The sequence below is a fragment of the Gossypium hirsutum genome, chromosome D02 (assembly GCF_007990345.1).
Source record: "Gossypium hirsutum isolate 1008001.06 chromosome D02, Gossypium_hirsutum_v2.1, whole genome shotgun sequence".
In the NCBI taxonomy this organism is placed as follows: Eukaryota; Viridiplantae; Streptophyta; class Magnoliopsida; order Malvales; family Malvaceae; genus Gossypium; species Gossypium hirsutum.
In genome coordinates, this window is record NC_053438.1 from 39,319,452 (window position 1) to 39,336,627 (window position 17,176).

At 35.3% G+C, this 17,176-nt stretch overlaps 2 protein-coding genes and 1 pseudogene across 3 annotated transcripts; 1 reads left to right on the forward strand and 2 right to left on the reverse strand.

The window, feature by feature from the left end:
• Positions 1–4,117: 4,117 nt before the first annotated feature.
• LOC107933413 (putative exosome complex component rrp40) lies at positions 4,118–8,816 on the reverse strand. The gene is made up of 10 exons (XM_016865622.2): positions 8,548–8,816; positions 8,376–8,450; positions 8,196–8,282; positions 7,981–8,037; positions 6,180–6,272; positions 5,528–5,600; positions 5,353–5,428; positions 5,107–5,197; positions 4,480–4,636; positions 4,118–4,391 (listed from the first exon to the last, which is right to left on the reverse strand). The coding sequence occupies exons 1-9, from the start codon at positions 8,596–8,598 to the stop codon at positions 4,517–4,519; spliced, it is 723 nt and encodes a 240-aa protein (XP_016721111.1). The 5' UTR covers positions 8,599–8,816; the 3' UTR covers positions 4,118–4,391; positions 4,480–4,516.
• A 33-nt stretch (positions 8,817–8,849) lies between these two features.
• LOC107933390 (pentatricopeptide repeat-containing protein At4g21300-like) lies at positions 8,850–11,260 on the forward strand (annotated as a pseudogene).
• Positions 11,261–11,408: 148 nt separating this feature from the next.
• LOC107933398 (protein KINESIN LIGHT CHAIN-RELATED 3) lies at positions 11,409–15,109 on the reverse strand. 2 transcript variants are annotated; one of them, XM_016865606.2, is made up of 3 exons: positions 14,548–15,109; positions 12,039–14,172; positions 11,409–11,882 (listed from the first exon to the last, which is right to left on the reverse strand). In XM_016865606.2, the coding sequence occupies exons 2-3, from the start codon at positions 14,015–14,017 to the stop codon at positions 11,669–11,671; spliced, it is 2,193 nt and encodes a 730-aa protein (XP_016721095.2). In that variant the 5' UTR covers positions 14,018–14,172; positions 14,548–15,109; the 3' UTR covers positions 11,409–11,668. The 2 variants fall into 2 exon arrangements, with proteins under 2 accessions (XP_016721095.2, XP_016721103.2); XM_016865614.2 differs by having other exon boundaries at positions 14,426–15,109.
• Positions 15,110–17,176: the final 2,067 nt, after the last annotated feature.

A 17,176-nucleotide genomic window follows, 5' to 3' on the forward strand; every position in this document is an offset into this window, starting at 1 on the left:
GCTTGGTACTAAATTACTTTATTCCACTACATGTCACCCCCAAACTGATGGCCAAACCGAAGTAGTTAATCGGATCTTAGGGACTTTATTACGATCTGTTGTGGGAAGGAACATTAGAAATTGGGAAGAATACCTACCGTTTGTTGAATTTGCATATAATATATCTATTCATTCTACAACTGGTTATTCTCCATTTGAACTTGTTTATGGTTTTAACCCACTAACAGTACTTGATCTTGCGCCATTACCACTTGAACACATTGTTAATTTAGATGGTGAACAGAAAGCTGAGTTGGTGAAATCCTTACATGAGAAGGCTAGGCAACGAATAGCCAAAACAAATGATGCCAACACCAACAAAGCAAACAAGGGGCGCAAACGGGTTGTCCTAGAACCCGGAGATTGGGTTTGGGTCCATATGAGGAAAGAACGATTTCCTGCAAAAAGAAAGACCAAGTTGGACCCAAGGGGCGATGGCCCTTTCCAAGTACTCGAGAGGATCAACGATAATACCTATAAAATTGATCTACCTGGTGAGTACAATGTAAGTTCCACTTTTAATGTGGCTGACTTGTCCCCATTTGATTTTTCAGATTCGAGGTCGAATCTTTTTGAGGAAGGGGGGAATGATACGAGATCAAAGGCCCGACAAATGCATTCCAAACTAAATGGGACCATTCAGGAGTTTGTTAGCAAGGCCTTAGATGCGTACACAAAAGAACGGGAAAATCAAGATTTCAAATATTGGGAATCTTGGTCCAAGAAACCAAATATTGCAACCAAAGCGCATTGGATGTCCATTTCGAGCATCAACGATTCAATTTCGGTAGGAGATGGATTACAAGCCCAAATTCTTGAAGGCAAGGCCCAATAAGCAAATTCCCAGCCCAATCAAGAAATCTACCTATACTTAGTTGAAAATCAGGCCAAATTGTCAAAGTGGCCCAAGTTGTAAAGTTTTATTTTTTTTATTATTTATTTATTTATTTACTTAGTTTAAATTTTTATATTCAGTTCAAGAGTCCAAAATAAAAGACCTTTGACTGAATTTCCATATTAAAATAATTAGGAGTTTTTTTTATTTTAGTTTTCTAATTAGATTAGGACTAGTTATAAGGCCTATTTAAAGGCATGGCTGGCCACCTTGTAAACAACTACTCAAATACATTAAATTTCAGATTTGTTTAAGTGCAGAATTCTCTTTGAGTTTTTCTGCAAGAATTCTCTCTTGGATTTTCTTTAGAAGCTGTTTTAACAATCTTTTGATTGTGGGAGCCATCTTCAACCTTCTTCTTGCCATTGATATTCTTTGGAGGGGAGAGTAGAGCCGTTTGAAGGGAGTTGTGAGATCTTTCGGGATTTCAAGGCTTCTTAGGACTTATCTTTTAATTTCTTACTGTCAATTCTTTCTTTATTTCTACTTGTGCTGAATCTTTATCTAATTTATTTTCTGTTTTTATTTTGTTTTCAGCATTTTTCTATCTTAAGGAATCAGCCCAAAAATCCCCAATTTCTAGGGTTCTTCCATACTCTTTTTGGGTGAAATTAGATTGTCGAAATTTGGGGAAAACTATCTTGGTGTTTAATTGGGCAGAATCACAATCTCCTTTAGGGTTTCAAGAACCCTTATTAACACTTATTTCTATTCTCAATTTGATTCTTAGCTGATTTGGGGATTTTATTTCAGATCTGGAAATTTAAAGTTCTAATCTTTTAATTTTCTGTTTCGTTTCAGATCTGATTGTTTAGGGTTTTCGTAGGAGTTTCCCGCGACTTGGCAACTCGATCTTGGTCCGCGCGCAACCCCGTATCATCTAACATTATATCCAACATTATGTGAAGTAGAAGGTTTAACTGAGGATGAGCGCTATTGCGCATTGAGCAAAATTCTAGATCATCCAACGCAAATGCTCATTTTCTTTAATTTACCTTCTTCTGTGTAATTGGAATGGGTGAGAAGATTTCTTGCTGACCATTAAAAATCATGGTTGTGTTGATGATATTTTGGTAACTTTTTGTGTTTGTAATATTTGGATGGTATAATGACATGATAGAATGTCATTACAATGTTGTAACATTTTGGTGTTGTAAAATTTTATAACATATGGATTATGACATATAAACTAATGAAATCATGTAACTTTTTGTTAATATATGAATATTATGTTTGGATGTAAAATATAATTCTCAAGTTATTTGTTACTTCTAATATTTTATTTTTTATTGTAGAATAATTAAATTATTTGTTTCACTAATGATATTTTAGCACATTAAATATGTATTGCAGTTTAAAAATAATAAAGTAGATAATATATTATTTTTATAGTATATTATATATTACGATTTTTTAATTCATATAATAATAATTATATTAAGAATTTTATTAAATTATATATTATTTTATTAAATTATATTTAATAATAATTATGTTAAAATATGATTAAATTATTTATTATTTTTATTAAATTATTTTTAATAATAATCTTATTAAAAATTAATAACAATGACAATAATCATCTACCTAAAAAAATTCTGCTAAAGGTATTCTAGTGATTTTAGTTTTTTTCCTTATGCTATTATAAAACCATTCCATTAAACTAAACACAAGAATACTATTATAGTTCTATTCTATTTCATTCAACCAAACAATTAAATTACTGATTACAGTTTTATTCTATTACAATTCTATTCAAATTACAACTCTATTTAATTACAGTGAACCAAACGTACCGTTAGACATTTTGACTCATTAACCCAAAAGAAAAAGAAACTATCATCCGCAAAAAAAAAAAAAAAACATGTGAAACGGTGGGACTATTGTTGCATATGGAAATTCCATGCAAATCACCTCTTCACTCTGTCTATTGAAAAATAAAACCCAAACCTTCAGCACATCAAATAAATAAAGAAATGGGGGAAAGTGGATCGCCTTAGTGCAAACCACAATGAGGAATAATTGGACCTACTTCATCACCATTAAGAGTAAACTTGTATTTGACAGTAGTAATACACATCACAAATCAATTAACCCACCTAATTTAATTAGGATAAAGTTTAAGTAATTTCAGTTCACTATCATACGTTTTGCTTATATAAATTTTTGTAGCTATCTCTCATATCTTACCTCTTCCTTTATTTTTCATATGATGAACATTTTCAAATGTCACCATGACATTGTTAATAATCAAGCTGCCAGAACGAAAGCAGGTTGCATTGGAAAAATTAATTCGGGCAAAATCTTCTTTACATTAATTTCAATTATCAGTTTAATCAGATTTCAATCATCATTTGAATATTTTTAATCTACTTAAATCAATTTAATAAAATTAATTCAATTTAAATAATTTTTAATTAGGTTAAAATATGCTACCACAAATTTAGATTTAGTCATTGTACTTTTATTTCCAAGAATTTAGTCTCTCTACTTTTTAGATTTCAAAATACAAGTCCAATTGTTAACATTATTAAAACTTTCTTTTGTTAAATTTATTGAAATGACCCTATAAAATTTAAAAAAAAAATCACTTAGTAGCTAGTAACTGAAAAATAGCATTTATAATAAACTTGAATTTAATAAAATAATTTTAACAAGTTATATAAGCCTTGATTGGTGATTTGAATCTCCATAGGCACAATATCCATAATTAATATTATGCACAATACTAACACTTTTCCCGTGAACTATTGTAGGTTATATTTTCACCAATCGAGATACACCCACTCCATGAATTCGTTGGAGCTCCTGTTGATACTCTCCATAGAATTGAGAAACAAAACCTTGGTTGAGAATATAAGATTCCCACCTCTCCTTAACAAATTTAAATTAAATGATTTCAATTATTAGTCTAAAATGGATTTAATCTTTCGATTACCATTAGAATCTTTTTCTTTCTTAACAGACTTATTTGGAGCATTTATTATGCCGTCTGTTACTATTAGGCTATAGTCACTTTTTCTAAGTTGTCTATGACATTTGAGGTTAAGCATTTGTAGCTCTTTTTCTAAGCCAGATGTAACCTCGTTTATCTCAGTTGTCTATGACCAAATCTCTCTGAGCCGTTGGGTGGCCGTTTTAGCTCCTATTCCACTAATGAACCAATATATATATATATAGCAATTTTCAATAGAAAGAGAAAAGAATTTTATAGCAAATGAAATACACCACTGCCTTTTTGTGTTTCTCAGCTACCTTCTAGGATAATTCAAAGTTCTATAGAGGAATACTCAATAAAGCGAAACACATGCCAACATTCAAGATATTGCAATCATGGAAGGCCAAATGATCTTTACATGTTCATCTTATGCATATAAGGCCAATAACTTTGACTCGCTGTTCATTTTTTGGTCTCTCGTAGCAACACGACGACCAGTGAGTCCATCAGATCATACAGCTGCACCAATAAACATTGAGATTTATGCTAGTTCCATAAAAATAAACGAAAATCAGACCAAATGATTCAAAAAGGAAAGACCATTCACCACAGATTAGAAGTTATCCATAAAATTTCCGAACTCATTATTGAATGTTCTTAAGTAAATGATCCACCATAATTATCTGTTGTGCTCCACTTAGGCATTCCGAGTTCATGATTGCATTAGCAACAACAACAATGGTGTCTGGAGAGGCAGCATTCACCTTCAATAATGCACCAACTTTTGAGTGGTCTTAGTGTTAAGGAAATTTTCAATAGAGTTCTAACTTCTTGCATTTAAAAAAGAAAAATCAGTTGCTCAAGAGGTGTCTGAACGATTTTTTCAGTTGACATGACAAATTAGTCCCTCTATTATTAAATAGATCAATTTAATCCTTATACTATTAACAAGAATCAAATAAGTCCAAACTGTAATGAAGTTAACATTTTCTGTACAAAAAAAAAATCTTGAAAATTTATTCTTTTCAGCTACAGTTCAATTCCAAACAAAAGATTTCATTTACAGAAGATAAAAAATTTAAAAATATTAATTCTGTTAAATAGTAAATGAAAATTTTTTAAACAGTAAACTCTAATTTGGCCTTATTTGATTCTTTTTAATAGTGTATGGACTAAATTGATCCATTTAATAATAGAGGGAATAATTTGATTAGGTCTGACTCAAGAATCATACCCAAACCCGGCCATTTAAGCCAACAGCTATTTCAAAGGAGAGTTTCTTGCCAAGAGCCTCAAGAACCGGACATGCTGGTGAACTTAACAACCTGTAATGGGAAAAAGAGAAGAAGATGACCAAGAGAATTATTCCACCCAAATGAAAAACGTAAAAGCTACCTAAGTGCTTTGAAGAAAAGAGCTAAAATGAGCACTGATAAAAATAGAAAGTCAAGTATCTCAAATAAATAAAGAGCTGACTCACTTTCTCAACAGGCCAGTTGAAGTTTCAAACATGTATCCATCTTTGAGGGGGCCAAATTCAGCAGCTTTTCCACTGGCTATACATAACAGACTTTAAAGGTAACGTCTAAACAAAACTAAGACATTCACAAGGAAAGAACGCAAAATTGTGACAAATATAAAGCAGGTTGACTAACCATCAGTGCAGGACAATTCAGGGTTCATGCCAAAGTTTGCCTTCACAACCCGAAGATAAAGAAGAGTACCAACCTGTAACAATGAGAATTATACACAAGGAAGCATGACTGAGACAAAATACCATATTAATAATTGAAAACATGTGCACACAAAATTCAGAAAACAATCCCATTCTGATTTTAAACTTCAAGATTTGCGAGAATTAATCTCAAAACATTGTTAATGAGCATCACAAAAATTCTAGAAAAGATGAAATATCAATCTCACAGAAGATACAACCAAACAATTATGCATCCGTGTATTGGTGCACAAAGAAAGGAAATTCGGTTGAAATATGATATTTGTATAAATATTCACTCTATGATACTCTGATTTATGCCATCAAAAACTTTGATGAAGTTACTCAAACATCAATAAACCAGAGATGCTCTACATAGTTCTGGAAAGTCCAAGGGGTCAAACAAGACTGGGCTTGCTTTCCTCAGCAAATAATGTACCTCCAAATGGTACAGTCCAATCAATCGCATTGAAAATAAGATTGAATTATGAAAAGATTCCACTAATTTCTGTCCATGAGTTATCACTGGATAAGAACATCTAGATGAAATGCAATGGCTGGTAAATCGAAACATGAACTGAAAGTATCCATACCTCAAACTTTGGTATATTCCTCCGGGTCCCCCCTTCGAAGGCAAGCACAGGCAAAAAACCCATTGCAGGTCCTTTGATGTCAATCAGAAAATTCTGGAAGGAACAAATGTACAATAAAATAAATAATGAGAAAAGGTAGTTTCCAGTTTCAAAAAAGCAGGTTTACCTTTTTAAGATTATGTAATACGAGAAAACTTATGTTTATATAAACAGCTCACATCAAAATATGGATAATTGCAACTAGAAAGGACATGGTAGACAGCCATATTCAAACAGGGTACAATATATAATTAGCTTCAAAGCAATAAAGTTTTTTGCTTGTGTTAGTTACTTCAAGGTGAAGAATACAACAGTGGAAGTGTCTATCAATCTCCTCCATCCAATTTTATTCTTTCTTTCATCATGAAATCCAAACAAGTTTCACTATACAAGGTGAATCTGACAGTCGCAAAGTTGTAGCAGATTCCTTGAAAGCATAATACCATGCCACAGTACTTCACCAGTGGCAAATTCTCTTTTCATCACAAAATAGGAAATAGATTCCTTTTTTTTTTTTTAATTCTAAATCTGTCCATTGATGTAGGAAATACAAGCCTGGTTATATGAAAGAAAATCAGATGACTGCTACCAAATTCTGAAAATGAAAGCCAACCTTGCACATAGTAATAGAACGTCTGAGAGAAACAGGAGACCTACTGTGCTATGTCACCGTTATTAGATAGGCAATCTTCAAAAGAACTTGCCAATGAATCATTAGTGCTTATAGTCTCAACTTTCAAGGCTTCAATAGTATTCGGAAATTTGGGCAATGCTAGTGCCTTCAAGTTTACTTCTAAAGCGAGCACGGATAATTCATATAGCTAGTTGTAAGCATAGACAGTTTTGAGGCAGTAAACATCTTGAAACCAAAAGTATTAGGAAGTGACATTAGAATAAATTTTTACCAAGAAATTAATCTAATTTTATGTCCTCCTTATTTCATTGTTTACCATACCAAATGCTCCATTGTCAGCTAAATACCTCCTTGACTAACCTCAGTGAGATTTTTCTCACTAAATCAACAGTTTGCTCTAGGCACATTCTATTGAAGTTGATGGGATGCAGAAGGAAAGGAAGGCAATGATGCAATAGAAACCAAACTTGACCAGGTACATGCAAAAGCAGCATCTTATGTGGAGATTAACTGCTTTTCAAAAGCCTAATACTAAGTTCTACTGGAAAGCAATTGTTACTTATTCATCATTATAAGATCTCATCCATCTTAGAATTTTCATACTGGACCTGAAAATTCTAACATGATCTTTGTGAATAAGCTCCTAAATTTCCAGTTAGTTTCTATCAATTACACATCAACACATCATCATGGTCATTTCATGCAATCTCCTTTTGCTTTTCATTCGTCCATCGAAGAGAATAAACGGGCAAATTACATTATTACAATAAGGCACTATTAACATAATCGGACTTTCATTTTTCCCTTATCCTGTTATATCTAAAGGCGGTGCTCCCTCTCTTTTTGGAAGCCATTATCATATAACAGTATCACCTACCACTCTTCATGGTCATAAAGACAAACTCAAGAGAAGAAGGAAAAAAAATGAAAAGAAAACTCTGAACTCTCAATTTCTTTGCATAGTCTATTCACTCGTCCAAACATACGAGAAGAACCAAATTGATTCCTCTCCTGGAACACCTTTCAAAATAGAACGCAAACACAAATATTTCATACAATACAAAGACAAAAGCGAACTGGAACTGCTAAAGTATTTAACATACAACTAACAATCAGATGAGGACTTACATCTGCTTTAGAGTCCACCACAATACCAAGAATAGTATCTTCCACGCAAGGCACATACTGTTTAAAGATAAAGAAATGAGTACATCACTCACAATTCTGATGTCGAAAATACTGGGCGCCCGGTAATAAAATAGCTTTGTACTGACAGTAAACAACAATGCAGCATTCACTCCTTTTTGTAATAATTAAGGAATTAAATAAAGCATGAAGCTAACCCTTTTTTGCGAACTTTCAATCCAGTATTTATTTGGTTTCGAGAACCTAAGTGTTCCGGCCTTCGTAGCAGAAATAGCGTCACAATCCTAGGTAAAAAGAAATCCACCCACTTTTCATTATCATTAAAGAAACTTTTGAAGCCAAAAATATATACAGGGTCGAGAGTGAAACAGACAGACCTGACGGAGACCACCACCTAGCTTGATGGTCTGGTTGGTCATGGAGGAGAGGTCGAGCACCACATCCCCAGGAACCTAAACGCAGTTGTGTGTATATATATTAATATTATTAGCTAGAGTTGAAGAAAACAATTAAAAAAATCGAAAAGCATGCAGGATGAAAATTACTTACCACTGTCGAATCAACGAAGCTTGCCGGAGAACTGGACTGTTTGTTTTCCATTCAAAATCCAACTTTTTTCCCCCAATCGAAGGAGCCAAATTGTAGCGAACTTTCGACTTTGAATGGCGAGTGGGAAGCTCTGCGTTAAAACTTAAACAGAAAGCCCTTTTGTGAGGTATGTTAAAACGCAGCATTTTGTACCGTAAGCCCCGACCCGAGATCTTAGGGGGAAAAAAACCCTTTAAAAAAGTTATTTTATGTGCGGTTTTATTTTAGACGTCTCTTCCAAGACTACGAAGAGTAACGCAGAAATGGAAGCTATGAAACTATTCAACCACCACCATTCATTTCACCTACAAAATCACTCTAAGGATCAAGAAAAGGTTCAACTGTTTTCTACGGTACCTCTTTTCTCCAAAAATATTTCTTTTATTAAAAAATCTTCTCTTTCTAGCAATTCTCAGACTCATTTCACTTCCCTCAATTTCCATGAAAGCCCATCTCTGAAACCACAAAACAAAGATGGGTTTTCAAGCAATAAGCTTATTATGGAGTTTAGTGAACAGGGGTTGTTTGAAGATGTTATAAGGGTTTATGTTAGAATTCTTCGAAATGGTTTCCAAGTTCAAGATTTTAAGTTCTTTCCTTGTGTGATTAAATCATTTGGTGGGCTTTCGGATGTTAAAAGCAGCAGGCAAATCCATGGTCATGTATTAAAGTTAGGATTTTTGGCTGATGTTTATGTTGTGAATGCACTTTTGGGTATGTACTTCAAATGTGGGGAAATTAAGGATGCAGTTCAGATTTTTGAGAAAATGAGTGAAAGAGATTTGGTTTCATGGAATTCCATGATTTCCGGGTTCTATCAATCAGAGGATTACTTGGGTTCACTGATGATCTTTAGTTTGATGACTAAGGAGCACGGGTTGTTCCCAAATCGGGTAGGTTGTCTCTCTGCTGTCTCATCATGTGCTTCGATCAAGTCATGGATTCTTGGAAGAGAAATTCATGGATTTGTTTTGAAAAATGGATTGGAAAATGATGAGTTTCTGGTTAGTGGATTGATTGAAATGTACATGAAATGTGGAGATGTTAGAAATGCTGAGCATGTTTTCAAAAGTATAGTAAATAAAGAATCAGTGAGAGTAAATACTGTGATTTGGAATGTCATGATTATGGGGTATGTCTCTAATGAGTGTTTGTCAAAGGCACAGGAATTATTTGTTGAGATGTTAGAGTTAGAAATTGAACCAGACTCTTCAACATTGGTGGCTGCTTTAGTTTTGTGCACACAGTTACTTGATTTAAGCTTAGGAAAACAGATCCACAGATTGATACTTGCCTTTGGATTAGAAAACGACACCAGAATTCAAACTGCTCTTATAGAGAGTACTTCAAATGTTGTTATCCTGAATCTGCTTTGAAAATCTTCAGAAGATCTCATAGTGATAACTTGGTAATGTGGGGTGCAGTTATATCAAATTCTGCTCAGAATGATTTCCCCTTTAGGGCACTGGAACTTTTCTGTAACTTCATGTCCAAGTATGGTTTCCCTGATTCTCAGATGCTTTTGGCTGTGTTGCGCTCATGCTCATCCTTGGCTCTCAAGGCTAAAGGCATGGAAATCCATTGTTTAGCTGTTAAAACAGGATGTGTTTCCGATTTTTATGTTGGTAGTGCTCTAGTTGATATGTATGGAAAATGTGGAGATATAGAGTCTGCACAAAATATTTTTTCTAGATTACGTTTCAGGGATTTGGTTGCATGGAATGCCCTAATATGTGGATATTCTCAGAATGAGTGGTTGGATGAAGCTTTAGCAGCATTTTGTGACATGCAGCGTGAAGGAATTAGACCCAATTCTGTAACAACTGCATGTATTCTCTCTGTTTGTGCTCACTTGTCAGTTAGGATTCTGTGTAAGGAGGTTCATTGTTTCTTAATACGGCAAGGGTGGAATTCCAATGTTCTTGTGAGTAATTCTCTGATTGCTGCTTATGCCAAATGTGGTGACATCAATTACTCATGGATTATATTCGAGAACATGCATGAAAGAAATCAAGTATCTTGGAATACGATAATATCCGCTTTAGGAATGCATGGTGACATGGACAAAATGTTTGCTTCCTTTGTAAAAATGAAGCAAGCAGGCATGAAACCCGACCTTGTAACTTTTACATCCCTTCTTTCTGCTTGCAGCCATGCTGGGAGGGTTGACATGGGATGTAATTTTTTTCAAAGCATGGTTGAAGAATACAAACTTCAGCCTCAAGTTGAGCACTATACTTGTATGGTTGATCTTCTAGGACGAGCTGGCCACCTCAGTCAGGCATATGATCTGGTCATGGACATGCCATGTGAGCCCGATGATCGTATCTGGGGTTCACTTCTTGGATCTTGCAGAAGTCATGGTGATGAAAAGCTGGCTAAGGTTGTGGCCAATCACGTATTCGAACTTGATGCCACAAGCATCGGTTATCGCGTCCTCCTTGCAAATCATCTTGAAGATTTGGGGAAAGCACATGAAGTTGTCAAGGTTAGATCAGAAATTAAAGACATGGGGCTTAAAAAGCAACCTGGATGTAGTTGGATTGAAATTGATAATGACATACATGTATTTGTTGCGGGTGATTGTTCACACCATCAGTCGGAAGAGATATACCCTGTGATAGATAGTTTGACACTAGAACTAAAACAGGCAGGATATGTTCCTCTACCCTAAACAAGTCTCCTGCTTGATGAGGCTGTTTGATTGTTAATAATGATATGGTTTTGCATAACATTTTCATAGAAAATGGCAGTTGAACTTAAGTAGAAAATGCCAACAAAGAATCTTTACTTTTACCAATAATAAAAATCACAAACGATAGTGACTTAAAAGTAACCTTTAATCAAATATAAAAGTACAATAAATAGTACACTTCTTTCACCCCCAAACTCCCACTGTCCACCCATTTTTATTATCAACATAGTATTTATATATATACCCATCTCCATGCCGAGAATCTATCCAACAAAAAAGAAAAGGGAAAAGAAAACATAACTCTGTGTTCTTTTTTCTTTCATTTCTTTCTCCATTTATAATATATTATCTTCAATCATAAAGTACATAAATTCATGTTTAGCATATTCATACCTTAAATCCCTCAGCTTTAGAATTATGATGAGGGTTGGCATCAAGAAGGGTTTCTAATGATCTGGCTTTTCTGCTTTCAACTCTTCCTGCTTCCTTTAATAGTTCAGCCAACCTTTTCTTCTCATCATCTACCTCAGAATTTGCTGTCCCCAGTTTTTCCTCTCTCGTCTGAACAACATACTCCAGTATTTCAATGGCATCATCCAACCTGCTTTAACATCATGTCACACGATACAAACAACATTAGAAACAAGTTGAACAGTTTCTCCGTTCATCAATAAAAAAAAATCTAAAATCAAACAAGTACAAGCATATCTTTCCTTCTGGCAGGAGAGGAGTGTTGGGGATTTTGACAATTGCGTACCTGCCAATTGCGTCGTAAGTGCCTGCGAGATTACTGTATACGCTGAGTGTATCAGGGTGGTACGGTCCACACTCTTGCTCTAAAATGCTTTTAGCTTCTTCAAACAACTCAACAGCCTCCTTTATAGCATAGCGTTGCACACAAGCCAGCCCCATTTGATTGAGAGCAATGCCGAAGAAGGCAGATTTCTTGTCTCTACATATGCGTAGCTTCGAAATGGCACTGCTGAAGGAGTTGTAAGATTCTGAATAATTCCCCAACATGTAGTGCATAACTCCCATCTGAGCTTCAATTCCAGCTACTGTGCTTTGCTGACCAGGGACATCATTGTATATTTTTAAGGCCTTCTGCAGCAACTTGATTGCCTGATCAAGGTCATTCATTGATTCATAGATGGCAGAAACATCAGTGAGGCCAGTGGCAATCTCCTCCGGGGGAATCCCTGGCATGGGCTTTTCATAGATTCGAAGGGCATTCTCGCAGTATGATGTTGATTCCCTTAATTTCCCTGTCCTGTAATACAAATCAGCCAACCGGACAAAGACTGACCCAATCGCTGGATGATTCTCTCCTTTAGTTGTCTTAAAAGCTGTAAGTGCTTTCTGATAGGCAAAAACAGCTTCATCATATCGAGACAAAGATAAGTATGCATCTCCAATACTGCAATCAACAGAAGCCACCTCTGCCTCCTGGCTATTTGCCACCATGGTCATACGGGCTAAAACAAGATGCTCCAAAGCAGCTTCATGGTCTCCCTTTGTTTCACATATGAGACCCATGAGCCTCCTATCTGCTGCCTCTTCAAGAGAAGCCGGCGTACAGTTCTCTCTGTGAATGTCAAGAGCCATTTGACATAGCCTCTGAGCTTCATCAAATTGCAATGCCTGCATATGAGCTTCAGCCAAATACCGGCAGGTCTCGCCAACTCTAGGATCAGTTTCTCCAAGAACTCGTTTCTGGACTTCAAAACCAGTGCTGTAACAGGTTATTGAGTTCTCAAGCTGTCCTAGCATAGCATAAGTATCACCCAACTGCATATGACCAGCAAACTTAGCCAGGGCATGCTCTTGGCCTTCCTCAATCACTGGAATCTCGATTGATTGTTCAAGAAGAGGAATTGCCTCATTGTACTGGCCTAGGCTGCAATATATAGCTGCAGTGACATGTAAACACATGACCAATTCTAAATTGGGTTTTCCACTGCTACAAAGTTCATACGATTTGGCTGCTCGAAGTGCTAGTTCAAGAGCTTTCTGGGGATTGTCTCCTGCAGACACCAAATCCCTAGCTTGTTTGAGTAGAAACGGCCCAAGATCAGGATTACCTAACCCCGACTCGGAAGCATCCTCAGTTCCATTTTGTAGCTTTGATCCTTTCCCTTTCTTCATGGGTAAGACTCCCGTGTTTGGTTTCTTCAGAGTCTTAACTTTCCCCTTATTGATGGGAGGTTTCTCAGGTGGAGTTTTCCCCTTAACATTGGGTTTTGTTGATGCTTCAGAGTCCAGTTGTGGCCGAGACACTTTCTTCACATCACCTGAAGAAATGGATTTTACAGCTGTGGGTCTGGGCTTGTCCAGCAGCCCTGACTTCTTACCACTCGATGAGCTTCCCTTCTTAGAAGATGAATTACTACGACTATCATCTTCTGGTTTATCCACCTCCTGTTCCTCCCCTTTCATTATCTCAACTTCTGTACTCTCTCCTCCAGCAAGATGGTGCAATTCCGAATCAATCCTGGACTCTTCACCATATGATCCAAAGCTCTGCCTCGAAGGTGACTGATCAGAACTCTGCATATCACATACATTCTCATAAAGCTGCTCAATAGAGGTCTCAACCTGAACCATCCTATCACCACGAGGGCTTTGCGGACTTGGTGTTCTCTTGGAAACCGAATTTTCCTTAACATGTGCAGAAGTCCCTTTCATTTCATTCATCACACCCTCTTCTTTAATTTCATCCATGGGAACACCTGGCATCAGTATGTGCCAAAACCCACAAATATCCTAAACTTATCACCACCAAATTGGTTTCCAATTCAATTCAATCCTATCTTATCCTATCAAACAATTGAAACGCCAGATCCAAGCAAGAGAAAGCATAAATTTTGTAACACACCCAAATTTATAGCAACCTATAAAAAAAAAAACAAAACCATAAGTTAAACCTTTTAGCTCATCTAATAATTTCTCCCACATATTCATTAAACTCGTCAATCAGATCTTCCATGATTAAATCCACTCAAATATTCATTAACTCATCATCAACAAATAAAGAAAGATAATCATAGAAACCAACATAAATAAACAACAATCATTTAACCACCAACTAATATCACAAATTATAAATAAAATGAAAAAGAAAAAAGAGTAAAGCCATTATAATACCTCAATAAAACAGTCATGAAACAAACAAGGTGATATCTTTTCTGGGTTTCTCATAAAAACGACAAATGTCAGGAGACCGACAAAAAAAATGGATTTATACACACAGGAAGAAAAAAAAATACCTTTTGGATGCTTGGAAAAAAAAAAGCCGGAGACTTGGGAGGGACACAGAAGAGGGAAATCCAGGGAAAGTTAAAAAGAAAATGATGGTGTCAAAGGCTATAAAAAAATGTGGGTGGTAATTAATTGTGATAAAAAAAAAAACAAATGGCTAATTATATATGCATAGGCAAAGTGGCAGGGGTTAGATAGAATGTCAGATTGGAAAGGGAGTGACTTCTCCCCAAACCCAAAGCCCTGCGCGGCCTGCAACCGCAACCTGAACTGCCAAACTGTATATGGTTTTTTTCATGGGATCTTTCCACGTGGCAAGTTGATAATGGTCAGTGGACTTTTCAGTTGCCCAACAATGGGGTTCAGACAGGTTGGGATTATGAAATTTGAAAGCCTGTTTTGACTTTGTATTGTGGTTTTTTTTTTTTTTTCATACGGACAAACTGTCACAATCCTCTTCAAGTTTACTTCCCTTCTCTTTCACTTCAAAATCTGCAGTATCTCAATTAGTCACCCTCTACTTTGGTGAAGCAAACCCCTTTTTCTCTCGACATCAAACACTGTGACACCAACTTTAAAAACATATTGGGTACTTTCTAGGAATTATGTACTTTTAGTAAAAATAGTTTGAGGTCATAGATTAGGGAAGATGTATGTATTTGTCGGTGGAGAGTTAAGGGGGTTTTACAATTCAAAGCTTCTATTGGATTACAAATAAAACTAACCCTATCTTTGGAAATGATTAAACGTTTTGTAAAGAAAAAGAAACCAACCTCTTTAATTGTATTTGTACCCCCCCAAGATAACAATTTGCTTTTTTTTTTTATTCTGCTTTTCTTTTTACTCGCGTTCCATTTTATTTTTGTTACTTTTATAAAAATTTAAAATTTAGTCACTAAATTTTTATTTTTAAGATTTTAAAATACAGATTCAATTCTTGACATTTTTTTTAAAAAATTTTTTAGTGTGATTTTTGAAGAAAAAAATACTCAATTAAAAAAATATGGTGTACCAATAAGTGTTAAGTGCAATAGTAAGATACATAGCACTTCCAAAATGAAATATAGGTTCGAACATTAGAGATAATGTTATTTGGAGTGACAATCACGAAACTTAAACATAAAGACTAAAAAATGGATATGAAAAATAAAAAAATTATAATTAACCCAAATATAAGAATAAATAAAAAAAATTAACTTAAATTTAACAATGGTAACAATTACATTTAAATTTTAAAAGCTAAGAAATAGAACCAAATTTTTTAAAATAAACCTAATTCTAAATTTCAATTACTTATAGATATTTAAATTAATTTACCTTCGTGATTTCATTCGATGCATATTAGTTAAAATCTTTATTGATTAAGCAAGCAAGCATTTAAAGGGAAGGACGTGTGGGAGTGGGTATTTCAATAAAAACGTCATTTATGAAAAAAAAAACAGAAACAAAAGACAAGGGTCTTAAATGCATGGCTAAAATAGGCAAAAGAAGAAAAAAAAAGCATATTTTGAAAAGAAAATAGGAATTTAAGCTGAGTTTTCATTAATCAGTCCATTTCGCATGATCAGCTGTCACATAATGGAAAAGCGCGGTCTTATGAAATCGGATTATTAATTATCCAATTTATAATTGCTAGGATTAACGGTTAAATTTATCTAAAAATAAAATTATTTGGACGGTTGATTTTTAAATAATTGATTGTTATTGAGTCTGTCGTTTCGGCGCGCTTCCGTCTGTTTCTTAGTACGCCATATTTTGCACTCTTCTTTTTTGGTTCTCCTTAACGTTAATTTTCTGCACTCTCTTTTTTCGATTTCTAATTTTGGTTGGTTAGTTGCTAAGCAGTCGTCTTGCATCGAAATTTTTTAGCGCAACAGTGCTATGCGTTCTATTGCTGATAGAGATTGGTTTGGTAGATTTGCGAATTTCGGAGGAGGAAGATGATGTCATCCACCTTGCAGGGGGTTCGATTGTCCCAAAATACCTTTATGAGTTTTCTTTTGTAGGTTGTTTTGCGATTGTTAGTGTGGTGCACTTTCCCGCTATGCGAATTACTTTGGCAAATTTATGACATCATTTGGGTGGGATTCAGATTTTGGAGCTTGGCGAGAAGCAGTTTCTGTTTCATTTTTTTAACCAGGTTGACATTGATTGGGTTGTGAAGGGTCTGCCTTGGACCTTTAACAGTCACCTATTGGTTTTTCACTACTTGAACAATACAGAGGATCCTCTGTTGGTACTACTGGTTTACGATTTATCGCCTGGGCTTTTTTCGGAGGTAGTTGCTCAACAATTGTGGAATTTTGTTGGGTAGTTTGAGGATTATGATATGAAACAGGTTAATGCTGGTCTCCTTTCCTATTTTCGTATACGTATGAGCCTTAATATTCGCTTACCTTTGTAGCGTCGAAAGAAGATTCAACTTTCCTCGAGGACTTCTGTTTACGTCCGATTCCAATGAGAAGCTTATGCTATTCTGCTTTTTTTGTGGCTGCTTGGGGCATGGGGATGGGTTCTGTCCTTCGATTAATGAGGAAGGTCACTGATTTTGATATGGGTTGGGATATCTCATTTCGGGCGGTGGGTAGGTGGGTTACTATATTGTTGACATCATCTGGTTGTGAAAGGGGATTGTTG

What these genes read in the sequence shown, in the direction of transcription:
- LOC107933413 (XM_016865622.2), bottom strand. Translation starts at nt 8,598, where the DNA reads ATGGAAAACAAACAGTCCAGTTCTCCGGCAAGCTTCGTTGATTCGACA. An exon ending in TTGAAAGTTCGCAAAAAAGG is followed by an intron (nt 8,038 to 8,195) that starts GTTAGCTTCATG and finishes ATCTTTAAACAG; the next exon opens with TATGTGCCTTGCGTGGAAGA. An exon ending in TGAATTGTCCTGCACTGATG is followed by an intron (nt 5,429 to 5,527) that starts GTTAGTCAACCT and finishes TGTTATGTATAG; the next exon opens with CCAGTGGAAAAGCTGCTGAA.
- LOC107933398 (XM_016865606.2), bottom strand. Translation starts at nt 14,017, where the DNA reads ATGCCAGGTGTTCCCATGGATGAAATTAAAGAAGAGGGTGTGATGAAT. An exon ending in ACTTACGACGCAATTGGCAG is followed by an intron (nt 11,883 to 12,038) that starts GTACGCAATTGT and finishes ATGTTAAAGCAG; the next exon opens with GTTGGATGATGCCATTGAAA.